The sequence below is a fragment of the Antechinus flavipes genome, chromosome 4 (genome assembly GCF_016432865.1).
Source record: "Antechinus flavipes isolate AdamAnt ecotype Samford, QLD, Australia chromosome 4, AdamAnt_v2, whole genome shotgun sequence".
NCBI classification, from domain to species: Eukaryota; Metazoa; Chordata; class Mammalia; order Dasyuromorphia; family Dasyuridae; genus Antechinus; species Antechinus flavipes.
In genome coordinates this window covers 181,879,823-181,898,656 of record NC_067401.1, presented here as the reverse complement: position 1 = coordinate 181,898,656, position 18,834 = coordinate 181,879,823, and the positions used below count along the sequence as shown (strand labels likewise).

Sequence of the window (18,834 nt, the reverse complement as noted above, 5' to 3'; positions counted from 1 at the left end):
AAGGAAATAGAGAAAAGGTGAAAATGATTTGGGAGAATAAATAGGAATGGGGAACAGATTAAGAAATCCATGAAGATTTATGAGGAGGAAGAGGAATTGGCCATAATTGGTTAAGGTAAAAATTGGATCAATGTAAATCAGAGCGAAGATTCAATGAGCTTACTGGAACTGCAGGTGAATCAGGATTGATGGAACAGAGTTTGTTGGATAGGAATGAAATGATGTTAAAATAAACTGTGTTGCAAGAAGAAAATATGAAGGAGAGGCAAAGTTTTGGACCTGGGATTGGAATCAGCTTGTAGGGAATATTTCAAATAAACTAATTCTCATTCTCTCTCTCTCTCTCGCTCTCTCTCTCTTTCCCCTCCCTCCCATCCTTCCTTCCTTCCTTCCTTCCTTCCTTCCTTCCTTCCTTCCTTCTTTCCTTCTTTCCTTCCTTCCCTCCTTCCCTTCCCTTCCCTTTCCCTTTCTTCCTTCCTTCCTTCCTTCCTTCCCTCCTTCCCTCCCCTTTCCTCCTTCCTTCCCCTTCCCTTCCCTCCTTCCTTCCTTCCTTCCCTCCTTCCTTCCCCTTCCCTTCCTTCCTTCCTCCTTCCTTCCTTCCTTCCTTCCTTCCTTCCTTCCTTCCTTCCTTCCCTCCTTCCTTCCCTCCTTCCCTTTCCTTCCCCTTCCTTCCTTCCTTCCTTCCTTCCCTTCCTTCCTTCCTTCCTTCCTTCCTTCCTTCCTTCCTTCCCTCCTTCCTTCCTTCCTTCCCTCCTTCCCTCCCCTTCCCCTTCTTTCCTTCCTTCCTTCCTTCTTTCCTTCCTTCCCTCCTTCCTTCTTTCCTTTCCTCCTTCCCCTTCCATTTCCCTCCCTTCCCCTTCCTTCTTTCCTTTCTTCCTTCCCCTTCCTTCCTTCCTTCCTTCCTTCCCTCCTTCCCTCCTTCCTTGCTTCCTTCTTTCCTTCCTTCCTTCCTTCCCTAATTCCCTTCCCCTTCCTTCCTTCCTTCCTTCCTTCCTTCCTTCCTTCCTTCCTTCCTTCCTTCCTTCCTTCCTTCCTTCCTTCCTTCTTTCCTTCCTTCCTTTCTTCCTTCCTTCTTTCCTTCTTCCTTCCTTCCTTCCTTCTTCCTTCCTTCCTTCCCTAATTCCCTTCCTTCCCCTTCCTTCCTTCCTTCCTTCCTTCCTTCCTTCCTTCCTTCCTTCTTTCCTTCCCTCTTTCCTTCTTTCCTTCCCTCCTCTCCTTCCTTCCTTCCTTCCTTCCTTCCTTCCTTCCTTCCCTCTTTCCTTCTTTCCTTCCTTCCTTCCCTCCTCTCCTTCCTTCCTTCCTTCCTTCCTTCTTTCCTTCCTTCCTTCCTTCCTTCCTTCCTTCCTTCCTTCCTTCCTTCCTTCCTTCCTTCCTTCCTTCCTTCCTATTTTCCTCTGCTCTTCTCTCTCCCTGGAGCTCCAGAGATAGATGCTATTAAGACAGTAGTATGGTACAGTCAGTCCTGTTGGGGAGAGATTTGGGGGATAGGAAATCTTAAAGGAAGAAAATGACTGATGATGTAGCCATTGAGGGTATCTCCTCATCTTATCACTGTATATTTCTTTCCTCATCCATCTTTATGTTTTTTTCAGGTTCCTTACTCTTGTATATATATAGCTCTGTGAACTCAACCTGTTTTACTTGTGATATTTTTTCTAGTATTTCCTATGTACCATTTGGTCTCTTTGCTGTTTTAAATCTTTGTTCTTCAAAATTTCCCTATTCACAGCACCAAGAATACTCTTTTATGTAAACCTACCTAATCCACTCCCTCAACTCTCATTTATTGATACATAGCTGATACTGAAGCAATAGATTAGAAAAATTCTCACCCTAGCTACTATAAAAGCAGTTTAAATTTTGCCTCGTTTATATTCCTCTCCCTATCTGGATAAACCTTTATGGAGTTTCCCAAACCTGTTCACTGCCCCATGGATAGCAATAGAGAAGCCAGATAACGAAGGCAACTATAGACCTAAAAGAAGAAGAGTGAAAATGAAAGGGAGGACAGAGTGGTTCCTAATGTTCCAGGGCCCCATTATTAGGTTGTACTGGAAATACTTTAGAATTGGAACTTTGGGGAGAATCTGTATCCCTGAAAATTGATTTTTCACTTGTGGGGGTCACTAGGCTCTTCTTAGAAGGGATAGGGGAATTAGCAATGACAGTGACTTCATCTGGCCCATCAAATATTGGACAAATAGTAAGGGGCTTTTTACCACAAGACCAAAGACAAAAGAAAGGCCGGAGAGTTCCAGAAAAGGAGGCTTGGGGGAAAGTATAGATGTGTGATCCATTAGTCATGTCATAGAAGGAAATATGTCCGGATTCATAGTCCAAAAACACCCCTATACGGCGAGGAGATCCTGTTAGAGGAAGGGGGGTTCGAAGTGGGGTAAGAGCCCAATATCCATTTCCATACAACTCCACAGCCCAAAACCCATTCTCAGGGGTCATGGGATCAAATCCTTTCTTTGTCACATTTTCCTTACAAACTCCTATAGCCCAATCAGTTCTATCTCCCACTTCTACTTCCCAGTAGCGTTTCCCTGAGGTGAAGCCTTCTCGGCCTAGTACACAAGGCCAGGAATCAAATCTCTCAGGCTTGTCAGGAAGCTTCTGTCGTGTGTCCTCCAACCTGATAGATTTCAAACCCTCATACAGGAAGAGATGGGGATGAGCAGTGTCTGGATCCAGAGTTACATTAACTGTAGAGAAAGTCAGAGGTCAGTGAATGTAGACACCAGAGGCTTCATGTCTCTATCCTCTGAGAAGGGGAATGATGATTTCACAAGACTCCCTGGGAAGATAAAATCCCATTCTATCTGCCCCTAAAGGTTTCTCTCAGGTCTGATTCTTCAGAGAGGTAGAGTAAAGCTTATCTAGGGAGGGAGTACAAAGCACACAATAGATGTTGGTTTTTAATAAAGACTATTTAGGCTAAAGTGAAGGTAGATGGTACATTTACTATTTTGGTGGGAAGTTTTAAAGGTTTTGCATCACGTCTTTTGTTTTAGAAATAACTAAACCTAGCCATATTTTTTAATCTGGCTTGAAACTATCTCACTAGTTCCATGAGAATTGGGAACATAAAAGAAAAGAAAGTGATCTTGTGATTTCTTTTATGGAGAGATTACTTTCTATAACTTCATTCCATTTCTTCTTGAATTTCTGTCTGACCACTTCTTTCTTTTACATCAAAAAATATATAGAAATGGTTCATAGATACAATCACAGGTGTAGAGCCAGGAATGATGATTTCCCTCATTTTATAGTTGAAGAAACTGGGGAAGAAAGATAAAATGATTTTTTCAGGGACATATAGTGGGTAAAGTATCTGAGGCAGGATTTAAACTTAGGTCCTTTCGACTCTATTATCTCTAAAAGCTACAGAAAGCTTACAGAATTCTGAGGATAAGTAGGACCACTTACCTGCATATAACTGAGCCTTTTTCCATCCTGTAATGAAATAGAAAGATGTAACTTCCATGATATAGGAAAAAAAATGAATAAAATTATAAATAGAACAATGGCGTGAAAAAGGACTTTCTTAGTTCTTCCTGGAGTTTTTCTAAAAAGGAACAGCAAAAAATGATTGATTATAGGAAGAGATATAGGGTTCATGAATGGGTCAAATATACAATGGAAGATTTTTTTTCCTTATGGATATCTATTATTGAAGAATTATCAACATATCAAGAAAGAGGAACATTTTAATTTTCTTTGTAATACTGAGGAAATTCCTGTTGGTTGGTTCATGGCCAGATATTCAGGGCTGGAATGGATCTTGGGCATCATCTAGGCCAACTCCTTCATTTTACAGATAAGGTAGGTCAAGAAAGATGAAGTAAATTATCCAAAGTCACATAGATAGGAAATAGAAGAGTCAAGTTGCAAACCCACATTTTTTGGTTCTAAACCTACTGAGCGTTCCACTGCAAAAAAAAAAAAAAAAAAAAAGTTTCTGAATTTAGGTAACTGAAAGGAATGTTTCAGGAAGAGAGGAAAAATGATGTATACATTAGGTTTTATTTTTTTAATTATTAACCTCCCCCAACCATTTATCTGCTTTTGAAAATACTCACACATGGAGTAGTAATAAGGTAAGCTTAATAAGGATGAAATTGTCCTTGAATTTATAACTATAGCTTGAGAAGCTACCTGAGTAAGTAAAGTGATAGTTTCCTAACTTCTTTCCTTTTCTAATATTTATATACTCAATCTATGATTGCTCTACCTTTGCTTAAGGATTTATTCTCTTTTTCTCCATTTTTGTTTCTATGTAGTTTCCAGATGAAAAATATGGCTCCAATAGTGAGAAGTCCAAGAGCAGTAAGAATCACAGCCATAGACAAAATCCAAGGAGATATCCTTGAGAAGACAGGATCTGAAACAAGATTCAAGAGAATTATATTCTATAAGGAACATCAGGAAAATCTAATTTTCTTGAGACAAATAGATTGGATTAAATAGAGGTAATAGTAGTGGCCAAATAGCAGATTGATCTCTATATTTATCTAATTAATTATTGCTCCACTTTCTTCAAGACTGCCATTTGTGTTTCATTACAATTCTTTCTGGGGGTCCAACATCATTATTACTCTATCTTTTTTATCCAGAGATGTTGATACTATTGAAAGTTTAGTAGTTAGGAAAACAGAGAGAATTTTGAGTTATCTTGGAACAAACATGTGGCCAGATAGGGGTGATGTCTGAATTTCTTCCTCTGTGATAAATTTGGAATAGAAACTGAAGGAATGGCAAGGATGTAGATGGGAAATACTCTCTTTTTCTCAGAGTAATTGAGTATGATATCTTATAATTACAGAGTGGAGGGAAAAGTTCTTTCCTTGTTTAGAATTCTTCCTTCCCTTTTATCCATTCTTAGATCATCTGGAAGCTATGTATGTTTTCTGATTCAGAACCAAAATGGAATCAGAAATGAAAGTGTAACTTAATCCCAGCCTTTTCTCTTAGCTTGTCTTAGCATTACCACTATCCATTTATTTTTCCAAAGACAATGATGTTTCAGTAATTATGCCTTTTTGCTCCTGAACATCTTTCAGGTGGAGACTTTTTCATACAGAATGTTCAGGCATAAAGGATCATATCATCACAAGATTTATATCTGGGAAGGACCTTAAAAACCAACCAATCCAATGCTAATCCCACTTTGGAACATTAGAAGAACCAGGAGAGTTTTCTCAAAATGGAGTCAAACTATAGCTAGGGATACTCTAACATTAGATTTAGAAGCATCTCTTCAAGCTTATCAGGTTGCTGCACTTAGGAAAAGATAAAATCAAGAGGAAGCACCAGGATATTATATAGAGAATAAGAGTTCACATATGTGTGCTGCTTGAAAGTTTAAAGACTGCCTTACAAGCCATTGAGAGAGGCAGTACAATTAGTCATAAAAGTGATTGAGCAAGAAGTTTCTCATCCTTCAGACTTTACTTCTCCTCTTCTAGAACAGGGGTTAGCAAATGTCACAACCTGTTTTTGTGCAGCCCATGAGCTAAAAATGATTTATACATTTTAAAATAGAATCTATAGTTTACTGAAATATGCCATGGAATAAGAGCAATTATTATTATCCACATGTCTACATGTGGATAATATCCATTATCCACATTAATAGATGACCAAACTCAAAGGAGTTCAAAAAAGTTCAATGACTTATCTATACTCACACAGCAAGTAAGAGTAAACCATGATTTCTTGAAATTATGTCTTTTGATTCCTGTCTTTCCTATTTATTAAATCACTCTGACTTTTTTAATAAAATGCTAACATAATAGGGCTTGGTTTTTCTGTTCAAAGATGATTTGGTTATTTTATTCCAGTAGTGGAAATAGGTTGTAGTAAATGATCCATTATTCCAACTATCCCCTCCCAACCTCTCACCAATTTTCTTTACTCCACTTTCTCCTATGAAGTAGGGAACATATCTGAAATAATTATTTTAAAAATGTATGTAGTATGTATCCATGTTATTGTTTTTCTTTGTGAAATTATTTGAATGCTATATAGATAACTGAGATTAGCTAAACAACATGGACTGAAGGATGAACATATTAATTTTCCTAATAAAATTCTTCTCTCTGGGGGAGAATTCTTCAAAAGCAACAAATATCGAATACAATATAAAGTAATAATGTGATAATTAGGGGTATAGAGGAATTAGAGAATTTTTGAGATTCAACTTTCCTTGTCAGTGTTCACTCTGTCAGAGCTGAAGAAACTCTTTTGTGTACATGTACGTATGTGTACTTGTATATGTATGTATATGTGATTGAATCCAAGAGAATCTTAGCTACCTAAAGAGACATCTTATTAGATCTGGTATTTGGAAAGTGAAGTTAAGAACAAAGAAGAATCAACTTTTCTTCCATGCTATATAGCTTCTTGGGTATTCTTCTGATCAAAATGTTATCTTACTACTTGTTAATTCAAATAAACAAAGCTACCCATAATCTCTGTTTTTAAAGGAGAAATCAATCTACTTTTGATTTTAGTGGGAAAAGGATCTAAAGAAGGATTTAAACTGAAGAAGAATAAAAGATGTGAAGGAAATTGGGAGAATTATAGAATTATGAAGAAGGCTAAAGATTGAATTATGGAGGAGAAATTTGAGGGGACTTAGGAAATTGAAGGAAGATAAAGAGCATTCAAACAAAAGGAAAGGGAAGTAAATAAGAGAGGTAAATGGGTAAGACAAGGTAAGAAGTTCATAAGACAAAGGAAAGAGGTATGGTTGTCCATACCTCCATTGGGAAAGGTGACAACCTATAAGTTGTTCCTCAGAAGCAGTTCCCAATACTATGTCTCTAGAAGAGACCTAGAGGAAGCCATTATCAAGTCCATGTAATAAGCTGAGAAATTTATTTCTACCAAATATAGAAATTTATAGAAAGAATTTTGCAGAGCTCTAAATAGATAATGTGATGATTATATCGCATCTCTTTCCAAGTGATTTTTATTTATACTCTAATGGAAGCTCATCTCCCTCCTAAAAGAGAGGTTAAAAAGACGTGAAGAATGATACTTCACTTTCCAATTTACCAGAAATAATTACTTTTTCCTTAAAAGTAGACAATCTATAATGTGAAAAAAAAAAAAAGAAGAAGAAAAAAGACATGAGGAAATTCTGATTTTCATCATGTTGGAGAGTACAAAAACATGCTACTGATTAGAATGGGAAACAGGTATATCAATCATTTGAGATTAAATAATCAATTTGAAGCTCTTTCTAAAGAGTTTTTCTGAGGAAGCAGCAACTTGCTCTCTAAAACATGATAATGTAACTTCGCAGGTGCTGTCGGAGGAGAGTTCATTAAGAAAAGGTCAAGACTAAGAAGATAAGTAGTAATGGTTGCTATTTCTTGATCAGATAACAGTAAGACTTATTTATTGTCTCTTTAGGAGATATGTATAAGAAATGACTAGAACCTCTAAAGAATTGTAAAACTGGATCTCTGCCTACTTTTGACAAATTCATGATAGTGCCAGGAGGCAGCAACTTACTTTCTTTTGAAAAAATTCTTTTGGTTTTAAAAGCTAAACATACTGAGTATTACAGACATATTTTTCTGCATTCACTTAAATATTAATGTTCTATTCAATTTTGCCAGACATAGAAAACAGGTCCATAAAATGCCCAAAGCAAAACAATTAATCTACTGAGGTTTCTCTGGCTGAGAAGGAAAAAAAGAGAGAGAGAAAGAAAAAGAGCCAACAAAACTAAAACAAAACTCCAGGTAGGCAGTGACATAAGAGTTGATAATTTCATTCCTCTAAAAATCCCTTTTTTGGTGTCAAAGAGAGTCTGCCTAGTGTGGGGATGGAGGACCAATGGAACAATATTTTTTCAAGCTAATTTTGTCCTATCATAAAAAGCCTATGAAAGAATAAGGGGATGATAATGATTCCATTCTCTAACCCAGGAACATCACATCTCAAGTACTGTATTTTGAGGTATCACATTTCAGAAAGGCTTTTGATAAGCTGTAGAATTTCCAGAGGAGGGAAATAATAATGATCTTGGTAGCCATGAAAGCATGTCATATGAAGATTGAGTGGAAGAACTTAGGATGCTCAATTTTTAGAGAAGAGAAAAGTTTTCTTTGGGAGGGTGAGGGAAATAATAGCTATCTTCATATATTTTGAAGATTATTAAATAGAAAGAGGATTGAATTGGTTTAGTAATAGTTACAAAAGGGCAGATTTAGACTTGAGACATTCCCTAATAATTAAAGCTATTGAAAAGTAGAATAGGTTGCTTTGGGAGATAGTGGGTTCTTCCTCATTAAAAGTTTATCTAACCATTCATGGGATATATTGTAGGGATTAGAGGATATATTGGAACTGACTTCAGGTATAGGTTAAACTCGATGGTCTCTGAAGTCCCTTCTAGCTCTGAGATTCTGTGACTGTATGAAAATAGGGCATAGAAGTCACAGGAACTAGAAAGCAAAAAAGAACATAAGAATTATAGAAGATGTTTTATAGAAACTGATGAAGGATCTGTACAATTCTAAGAATATGGTGAATTAGGCCTGGAATTCTCTTTTGCATGAAACACAGGCTATATGGAATCATCTTCTCCCTTTGTGGTCAAGCAAATTTAGGAATACATCTAGTTTGATTCAAAGGTGAGAGCAAAGTAACAACAAACATCTTAGGGTGAACAGGGTGAATGGTGCCAATGTCAAGAAGAGTATCACTAGAAAGAGGTTTGTCTCTGGAAAGCAACATCAAAAACCAAAAGGTCTTTTTTAAAAAAATAATTTCCTAATCTGAGCATAGTTAGATTCTTTGTGGCTAGGAAAGTCTCACAAATCTTCAGATGGTTTCCAGTTAAAGAATTTTGTTTTAGTAACTCAACATAATGGAAGTTTAGGAAAGAACTAACCTGGTATGGAAATCCTTACCACCTTCTCCAGATTGAGGAGAGGGTTTCGAATGGAACAAGATGCACTTCCCACAGAATAGTCTCTGATAACCACAGAGGCTTCTACGGTAATTAGGCCATCTTCATTAGGTGTCTGGGACAAAGATAAAAGTGGTAATATCTCTCCTTTTAGATCTTTCCATAGCACCTGGGGGACTGGATACCATCCAACTGATGTGCACTCTAGGAGGATACCTTCATCTCCATAAACTTCCATGTGAATGTGAGGATCAGAGCCCAGACCTGGAGAGAGAAAAATTAATCTGAATCCTTTAGTGGATCTATTGGGGGTGAAGGTGGGAAGGGAAGAAGGAAATCTTTAGAGTGGTAAATCTATTGACATAGACTAACCATAAATACATGTATAAATACATAGGTGTGTGCATACATATAGACCCACACATATATACACATATACATATAATACTGCTCTTGGGAACTGAGTAAACTTCCTTTCTTCAGGAGACTTCTGTTCTAATATACCAGTTGCTATGAGTCTTTGAACAATAGTCCTAGTATTCTACCCATTCTGTTAGTATCTTCAAGGACTGGAAAGTTCTGCATCTTTCACTTATTATTCACTCTTTCCACTGGTCTGGTTTTGGGGTTAAAATAGAGAATCAATATTGCAACTAGCTACTGTTAAATGTCTACTAGCCCAGTGCTGTGTAAGGTATAAGAAACAGAGACTTTGCCTCTGTCCTTAAATAACTTAGAGATGAGCTGGGGAAAATAAGCATAATGCATGTGAAACAGAGAATATCTAAATGTTGAAGTCAATTGATGCTGACCAAAAATGTATTTAAAGTCAGATACAGAAAAAAAAAAATAATCTGGGTGAAAACACTTTACAATGGCAACAGGATTTGATCTGGTTCTTGAAAAATGTTTTTGTTTGTTTGTTGGTTGGTTGGTTTGTTTTGTTTTGTTTTGTTTTTTTGCTGAGGCATTTGGGGTTAAGTGACTTGCCTAGAGTCACACAGCCAGGAAGTGTTGTGTCTGAGGCCAAATTTGAACTCAGATCCTCCTAGCATCAGGGCTGGTGTTCTATTTCCTATACCAACTAGTTGCCCCTGAAGAATGTTTTTTTAAAAGGTTTTTAGAAAAGAATTTTATTTCTTCTTTTAGTTTCGAAGATGCAGCTGAGGGATCATCAAATAGCATACTTTGTGGTAGCATACTTCAATTATAGAATCACATTTTAAGTTGACTAAATCTCTCAAAGATTGAATCTACAAACCTTAAATTATAATGTCACAGAGGTCCTATTCTCTCTTCTTCTACATGGGACCTAACTGAAATAGAACAACCTCCCAAGTAGAAAATATAGGAAGAGAATCTTTGAAATAGAATAGAAAAATAGAAACATAGAAAGAGAAAGTCTGAAAATAAATTGTCCCACAAGGCTTTGTCCAAGGTTCCCTTCTTTAGAGTATTTCACATGGTGATCTCATCAGTTACTATGGATCCAATTATTATCTTTTTGTAGATAATTGTCACATCTTCATATTCAGTTCTAATGTTCCTCTTAATCCCCAGACCTAAATCTTCAAATACCTACTAGATTTCTTAAACTAGATATTCTACAGATATCTTAAACTCAGCATATCCAAAACTAAATAAATTATATTTATTCCCACTCTCTTCTTCCATCCCATTTCCTTATTATTGTCAAGCATGCTACCATTCTCCTTGGTACCTAGACTTGAAAGCCAGATGTCATTCTTGACTCTCTCTCACTCCCATATTCAATCATAATCCAATGCCAAGCCCTATTGATTTTAATTTTGTAACATTTCTCATATACTTTCTTCTCTCCTTTTGCCACTATTACTATTCTGATGCCGGTCATACTCAGACTGCCATGATAGGGGTCTACTTGCCACAAGTCTCTTCCAAATCAACTCAATCCTCTACTCAGCTATCAAAGTGATTTCCTTAAAGCACAGGTCTGTAACCACCCTCTCTCCTTCCAATACTATAAACTCCTATGGCTCCCTATTACCTCTAGATTCAAATATAAAATATTCTATTTGGAGTTCAAAGGTCTTCATGTTATGCCTCAGTTTCCCTAAATTGTTCTGCCTCAGTTTCCCTGAATTGTTTATCTCAGTCTTTCCGGAACTCCCCTTCCTGGCCATTAGGACTGAGATAATTAGTGCTGGGAGCCCTGATCATTAGTATTCCAAAGAGTCATAAAACTGCAGTTGGTTTATCTCAGATATTTGGGTATCTTCTGCCCTAGACATCCTGATTCCTAGCAAATTCCCCAGAATTTATGATCCTTCCTTCTTACCCCCAATCTGTCAGAACTGAATTTATGGTCCTTTCTTGGAACTTCTTCCCAATGCTCTACCTTCCCCTTGCTTTTGTTTCCCTGATCACTGGAGCCCTATTAGATTCTCTAAAATCCCTTGCTTGTTGTTGGATGCTTTGTGACAATAGTTCCATCCACCCAGCTGGCTAAGATGGCTTAGCCAGTCCAATTCTCCCTCTAATAAAATATTAAAAACCTCTAATCTCTATCTTGCCTCAGTTTCTACAGCATTACATTCATAACTTGCTCCTTCCTAACATTTTCAGTCTTCTTACACCTTCTACCTTCTTTTATTTTTCTATTCTTTCAATATTGTTCACTGGCCTTTATATTGTTTTTTGAATAAGATACTCCAGCTCCTGATTCTGATCATTTTTATTGGCTGTCTACTGAGCATAGAATGCTTTCTCTCTTCATTTTTCTCTGACTTCCTCATCTTCCTTCAAGTCCTAGCTAAAATTGCATCATCTACAGAAAGCGTTTTCCAGTTTTTCTTGATTCTAGTACCTTCCTTCCATTGATTATTTCCAATTCATCCTGTTTATAACTTCTTTGTACACAGCTATTTGCACCTTATCTCTCCCACTGAACTAAAAGCTCTTCAAGAATAGGGACTACTTTTTACCTTTCTATGTATCCCCAGACCTTAGCACAATGCCTGACATACAATAGGTGCTTAATAAATATTTATCGAGTGACTCATAAACAAATGGAGTTTGTCATTTGTCAATTATAAGTCTCATGAAGTGACATCTGCTTCCTTCCTAGGGCATCCTGGGAATAAAAATAATCTTCCTGAACATAAAATCTAGATTCCTTTACAGTCAAATATCGATCTCATCAATTTGAGAGTTATGTCAATGATGCAGAACAAGACTTATCCATGCTTGCCAGTTCTGTGCAGTCCTTATTCATGTCTATTCCCCAAAGGTCACGATGGGAAATCTATCCAACATAGTCAAGGTCTTTCTCATTTTTCATCTGATATTTTGAGAATTCCAGTGGAACCCTTTGGCCATCCACCTGTAATCCCTTGCCCTTGCTTTTGCTCTGTGACCAGTTCAGCTTCTCTTTCTGTGTTAAAATCCTTTGATGAGGTTTTCATATTTCATAGACTGCTCTCACCTACCATGTGCCTTTCCATTTCTCTCTGTGTGATCCTGTTCTTCAAAGGTCATGATATTACAGGTTTCACTATCATAGAACACACTGGTAAAATCTTAACATTGAAAATCTTTACATTTTTCTGTTATGGGAATCTTGGGAACAGTAAAAGTGCTTTACAATTTTCTAAAAGATACCCAAGTTTTTCTTCCTTTTTATCTGTGGACCTACTATACTTATGAGAAATGAACAATTTATACTAATACCAACTGTAATAATTTTATTCTGAACTTCCCACCAAAATTAATTGCTACAACAAAGAGGTCAAAAGAGAACAGATCTTTTAATCAATTATTAGATGGTAAAGATATGTTCCATTGTTGAATAGCATTTGCAAAAGCTTGATTGTTCCATTTTTAATTCATGCTTAGAAGATGCATTTAATTCATGTATAGATGACCTTCATAAAGATTTTGTTTAGCTGGGAGAGTAAGTATATAGTTTGGCAATTGATGTTTTCTCATAGGTACTTTGTAGTTGATTTGAGTATTTATAATATCCAAAATAACTTAGTTGTTTCAAGTTATTCTTAGAATATTGCTATTACTATGTACAATGTTCATCATACCTAACAACAACTATTTCTTTTTTTGAAGATAGTATACATGATATAGAAGCATAAGACTTCTATATAATATACAAGTTTCTATCCTATCATTTCTTTCTCCTAAACCATATTTCCACATTTATTTCTCCTTATCCTCACTTGTTCCCATTTTTGTTTTAGAGATATCATTCATGTACTGGTTTAATTGGAAGATGTTATTAAATTTATTTTTTCCATTTTCATACTGTTTACTTAAAAGAACCTTACCCTCACCTATGTAATAAATGTTAGGCATCATTTTCAAAGCTACAATACTTTTTTTGTGCTTCCTTCTAAGCTTTCTTTTGTTCTTTGCTGTGTATTTTTTTCCTCCTTCCCTTCCTACCTCACCCTAGAGAAGGCTACATTAGACCCTAATACGTATATATATATATATATAATATATGTGTGTGTGTGTGTGTATACACATATACATATATATGTGTATATATATATGTATATATATATATATATATATATATATACACACACATACATATATGTATGTATATATAACAATACTAAAGGTAGTTGTATCAGTTCTTTCTCTGCATGTAGATAGCATTTTTCTTCATAGGTACTTTGTAGTTGATTTGAGTATTTATAATATCCAAAATGACTTAGTTGTTTCAAGAACAACTTGAACAGCAACATTGCTGTTACTGTGTACAATGTTCTCTTGGTTCTGTTCATTTCACTTTTCATTATTTCATGTAAGTCTTTTCATTCCCCCCCCTAAAATAAACCCTGCTTATCATTTTCTATGGCACAATAGTATTCCATCACAAGCATATACCACTATTTGCTTAGCTACTCATCCACTGATGGGCATCTCCATATTTTCTAGTTTGTTGCCACCACAAAGACAACTGCTGTAAATATTTTAGAACACATAGATTCATTTCCTTTTTCCATAATCTACTTGTGAAACATACTTAATAATGGTATTGCTGGGAGAGAGGTTATACACAGTTTTAAAACTCTTTGGGTATAATTTCAGATTCCTCTTTAAAAATGACTGAATCAGTACACAATATCACCAAAAGTGAGTCACTGTTTCAATTTTTCCATATCCTCTGCAATCAACGTTAGCCATTTCCCCATTCAATTATTTTAGCCATTATGATAGGTATAAGATATCTCAAAGTTGTTTTAATTTGCATTTCTCTAACCAAAAGTGATTTAGAGTATGCTTTCACATGACTATATATAGTTTTGATTTCTTCATTGAAAACCTGTCTGTTCATATCCTTTGACCATTTGTCAATTGAAGAATAATTCAAATTCCTGTAAATTTGACAAAGATTTTTTTACATATGTGAGTTGTGAAATCTTTATCTGAGAAATTGCCTATAAAATTTTGATTGCCTTATAAAACTTTCTTCTTCTGGTTTTGTTTACAGCAAGATTATCAAGATGTTCTGTTTAAACAACTCTACCATTAACCTACTGGTTAATTGTTAGATAAGCACCTCACATTCAATACTAATGATCACACTAATTTGTTTATGATCTAAAAACTATTATTCTTACAGTCTTAAACAGATACTCTCTACTTCCTTTCCTACTCTACTGCCACTGTTCTTGCAGAAAGGAAGGGAAACGGAGAAGACTTAGGATCATTTTTTTTTTATTTTTCCTGTTTCATGGATTGCTATAGCCAAATTATCTCATTACGATGTGGCCAACCTACTTATGATGTGTGATTCTATGGGCTAACTTGGAAATAGATTTAATTTATTCTTAGAACTATACTTTGAACCTTTTATAAACTTGAAGAATATGTACTCCTCTGGCAAAACCTTTAAGAATTTAGAATCATTTCCTGTTTTGATGAGGTATCAAAGTAGGACTTTTGTGAAAAATTAAATTCATACTACATATTAAAGTGGAATTTCAAAGCAGTTCAAAAAGAAAAAATGCCCAAGATATAATTTTGTATTTTTTTTTCACCAGTCTTTTCACTGGCTAGTCTCCATCCACATAATTCTCTCCTTCATCTCTACTTGGTTTCCTTTCATTTTCTGCAAGAAAAATCTTTTCTCAATTCCCTTTAATGTTAGTGCTATAATCCTGAGATGATCTCATACTAGGAGATTTTGACATACATCTTGATATTCCCTTAAACATACTGACCATTGTTTTCTTCAGTCTACCCTCTTCTCACTTTAGCCTCACACAATGATGGATATACCCTTGATCTTGCCATTGCCCCCACCCCATGTCCTTTATATCCAATCTGTTGCCAAAGTCTAACTACTTCATCTTTGTAATACTTCCCAGATATGAACCTTTCTCTCCTTTGCCACTATGATTCCCCTAGTATAGGTTCTTATTACTTCACAACTGGACTATTTCAATAACCTACTGGTAGAAATGCCTGTGTCATATCTCTCTTTATTGCAATCCATTCTCCATTCATTAACCAATATGATTTTCCTAAAGCATGGGACTGATTATTTCATTCCCAATCACAATTAACTCCACCAGCTCCCTATCATCCCTAGGAATCAATACAAATCTTCTGCCTGGCATTCAAAGTCCTGCAAAACATAGCCCCCTCTTAACCTTTCTAGTCTTTTTACACCACACTTCCTACCTTATACTCTTTGAATTAGTTACACTGGTCCCTTGTTGGTAGGCATTTTTTCTGTTTGTTCCCTATACCTGGAATGTTCTCCCTCCTCAACTTTGCCTACTGAGTTCCCTGACATCCTTTAGTTCCCAATTAAAATTCCATTTTTACAAGAAATCTTTCTCAACCTTTCATAATTCCAGACCCTTTTCTCCATTAATTATTTCTTATTTATCCTATATATGATATATTGCATATATTACTTATCATAAACATTAAATTATTGACATAGTAATATTGATGTAATATTAATATTGTATATTATAATTTGTATTATATGCATTACATATACTATAATCAGGATAAATGGGATATATGTATAGATATTTGTTCACATTATCTTCCCCATTAACTTACAAACTTTTTGAAGTCAGTATCTTGCCTTTTTTAGTATCCCTAGCATTTAGGACAGTGCCTACCCTGTATTAAGGGCTTAATACATGTTTATTGATTGATTTCCAATTGTCTCGCTATATTCTGTCTGTATGAAGGTATTTGCATGTTGTCTACTGCTTCAAACTGTAAATTTCTTAAGAACAGGGATTGTTTCCACCTTTTTTCCCCCTCCAATTTTCAACACTTAGTACTGTGCCTCGTATGTGATAAATGCTTTAAAAAACACTTGGTGAGTACTTGTTTTATCACTTTACTCTCAATTTTACCTTGCAACCAAATGGCAAAACTGATGGTTTTTCTTCCTTCTCTAGTTCAGCATTAGAAAAACTCTTTGGGCTTATTGTTTCTTACTGCCTTGATGCATTAAACAACTTCGTAAAGTTTTTTTTTCTCCCTAAACTAACCAAAAGGGTACCTTTAAATCCGATCTTAAAACACTTCAGATTAGCTAGAAAAGTCTAGGTTAGATGCTGGGCATACATCTTTTTCTCCCATATGACCCAAGAGAATGGGGTGGGGGAGAAACTACTTATTTTTATGGCTAAAAATATTATCCCTTTTCTATACCCATTGGTAAGACAATAATAGTTCATTTTTGAAGAGTAAAAAGGTGATAGAATAAGGATTTATTAAGGGCCTACTATGTACCAGGCACTATGCTAAGTGATTTATAAGTATTATCTCATGTGATTCTTACAATAACCCTGAGAGATAGGTGCTATTATTGTCCCATTTTATAGTTGAGGAAACTGAAGTAGAAGAAGTCAAGTGACTTGACCAGAATAATACATCTACTAAGTGTCTGAGACTAGATTTGAACTTATGTCTTCTAGGTCCATGGTTCTATTTACCATATTACCTACTAATAGATAATAATGATTTTAAAAATAACTTAAAATTTAAAAAAATTATTGTTGTTTTATTTACAACCTGTAAATTTTACAAAAAGACCCTTACATAGAGCATTTTGGGGAAAAAAATTCAGAGTTTTAAACTGGCTTTATGGCTCCAGTCTGAGCTTTGAGTTAGGGTTGGGAATGTGCGACTGGTTCCTGCTTTCATTTCTTCCTAATTCTTATCCTTTCTACACTGTATTACCATTCTATTACTTCAAATCCTGATATTTGTTGTATCACTTTATGGTTCACTTGCCATATGCACGTTTTTGAACACAGATTTTATTGGAGTCAGAAAACAAAAACTTATGAAACAAACATAGAGCCTTATTTGAACAATATCTTCAGAGTAGTTTTATCTCACTGAGAAATAATGGGGTATTGTTCTGTGCTCTTTCTCAGATTCTCTTTTTTCTATATCCAGGTTTACTTTTCTGTTAAAATTAGGAATTATTGTGATATGTCTTGGAACTAAAATGCAATTCTGGACAGAAATTTGAGAATTTACTATCAGATTAAGCCTTGAAAATGAAAAAGATACTCTTTAGGTCCCTCTGGAAAAAGGTCATTGAACAAAATGAAATGACTCACTTGCCACTTTCAGCTCTATGATAGCTTCTTCATACATTTGGTCATCTTTGAAAAAGCAGCGATATTGTCCATCATCGGAAGCTCTGACATTGTGGATTGTTACAGCCACATTCCCCTCAGTGATGTTGTCTTGAACAAATGTTGTTCTCCCTTGAAACTCCTTAATTTGTTCTCCTCCTTGATCCTTTTCTTTCTGATACACGTATACTGCTGGAGAGATCTTCTTTCTATACCACCTCAGCTCCATATTCTTAGCACTTATGTTGGGTGAGAGGTGACAGGGTAAATCAATATCTTCCCCAACCATGGCCAGGATGGGCTCAATAGGCCCAATCACATCAAACCGAGCTGCTCAACAAAGAGAGATTGAAGAACTCAGAATGGAAATATGAGAGATGAAATACACAATATATTGATAGATATTATTCCTTGGAAGTCCCTAGAGCATTTTGAACTCTTTAGCTTTTCTATTTGGAGGGATACACTTAAACTGGAAGCCAATATGGAGTTGTTTCCTTCTTTTGAGAAATCTCCATAGAACAACAGAAAAAAGAAAATTTTACCTGAGTCCAGCATGGGCAACTGGATGAAGAGGAAAATCAAATATCTGCCCTGTGAGGAGACTGGAAAAGCCATCACCATTTCTGTTAGTAAATAGGTACTCGTGATGAATTAGCCAGGGAATGAAACCTAAAAGAGGCATTTAGGAAGAAGTGGAGTGAGTGTGGGAATGGAGTAGGGTGAGGGAAAGAAAAAAGCACACAAAACAAATTTTTTTTTGCTTTAAGGATAGTCCTTTAAACATCTCTTTTTTCTTTTCAATTATAATTGCTCCACAATTTATATCTAAAGACTCCACTCCACATCTACTATTTTTCTTAATTCATAGTCTTATCAATTCCATCATTAAGTCAAACTTCACATATGTTAAACAATCCTAATCCAGTAAATTTGCAGGGTTTTTTTTGGGGGGGTGGGGTAGGGTGGGGGGAGGGGACGGAAAAAAGGATGAGTTCTTCCAAAGGATTTTATAAACTAAAAATAGTTGAAAAAAATCACTGTGAATATTGATGATAAATATCACTAGTGGTGAAGAGGGTGATACTGAAAGAAAAGCTGGAGGAGAAAATGAGAGAACCAAGATGAGCATCCCAAATGTGATTATAAAGAGTCAGACATGACTGGAAAAAAAGAACAAAATACTGGATAAAAGAATAAAACATATAGGCTTAGGGAAGAACAAAGAGAAAGGGGAAGAAGAGTAGTAAAAAGGAGTGAGGGTGCTTCTCTGAAAGG

General features: G+C 35.6%; 1 protein-coding gene across 1 annotated transcript; it reads right to left on the bottom strand.

The window, feature by feature from the left end:
* Window positions 1-1,330: 1,330 nt before the first annotated feature.
* LOC127560802 (butyrophilin subfamily 1 member A1-like) lies at window positions 1,331-18,180 on the bottom strand. Its single transcript, XM_051995678.1, has 6 exons — window positions 18,102-18,180; window positions 17,539-17,886; window positions 8,915-9,196; window positions 4,238-4,387; window positions 3,433-3,459; window positions 1,331-2,708 (listed from the first exon to the last, which is right to left on the bottom strand). Exons 1-6 carry the CDS (start codon window positions 18,178-18,180, stop codon window positions 2,020-2,022), a joined length of 1,575 nt encoding a protein of 524 aa, XP_051851638.1. The 3' UTR covers window positions 1,331-2,019.
* Window positions 18,181-18,834: the final 654 nt, after the last annotated feature.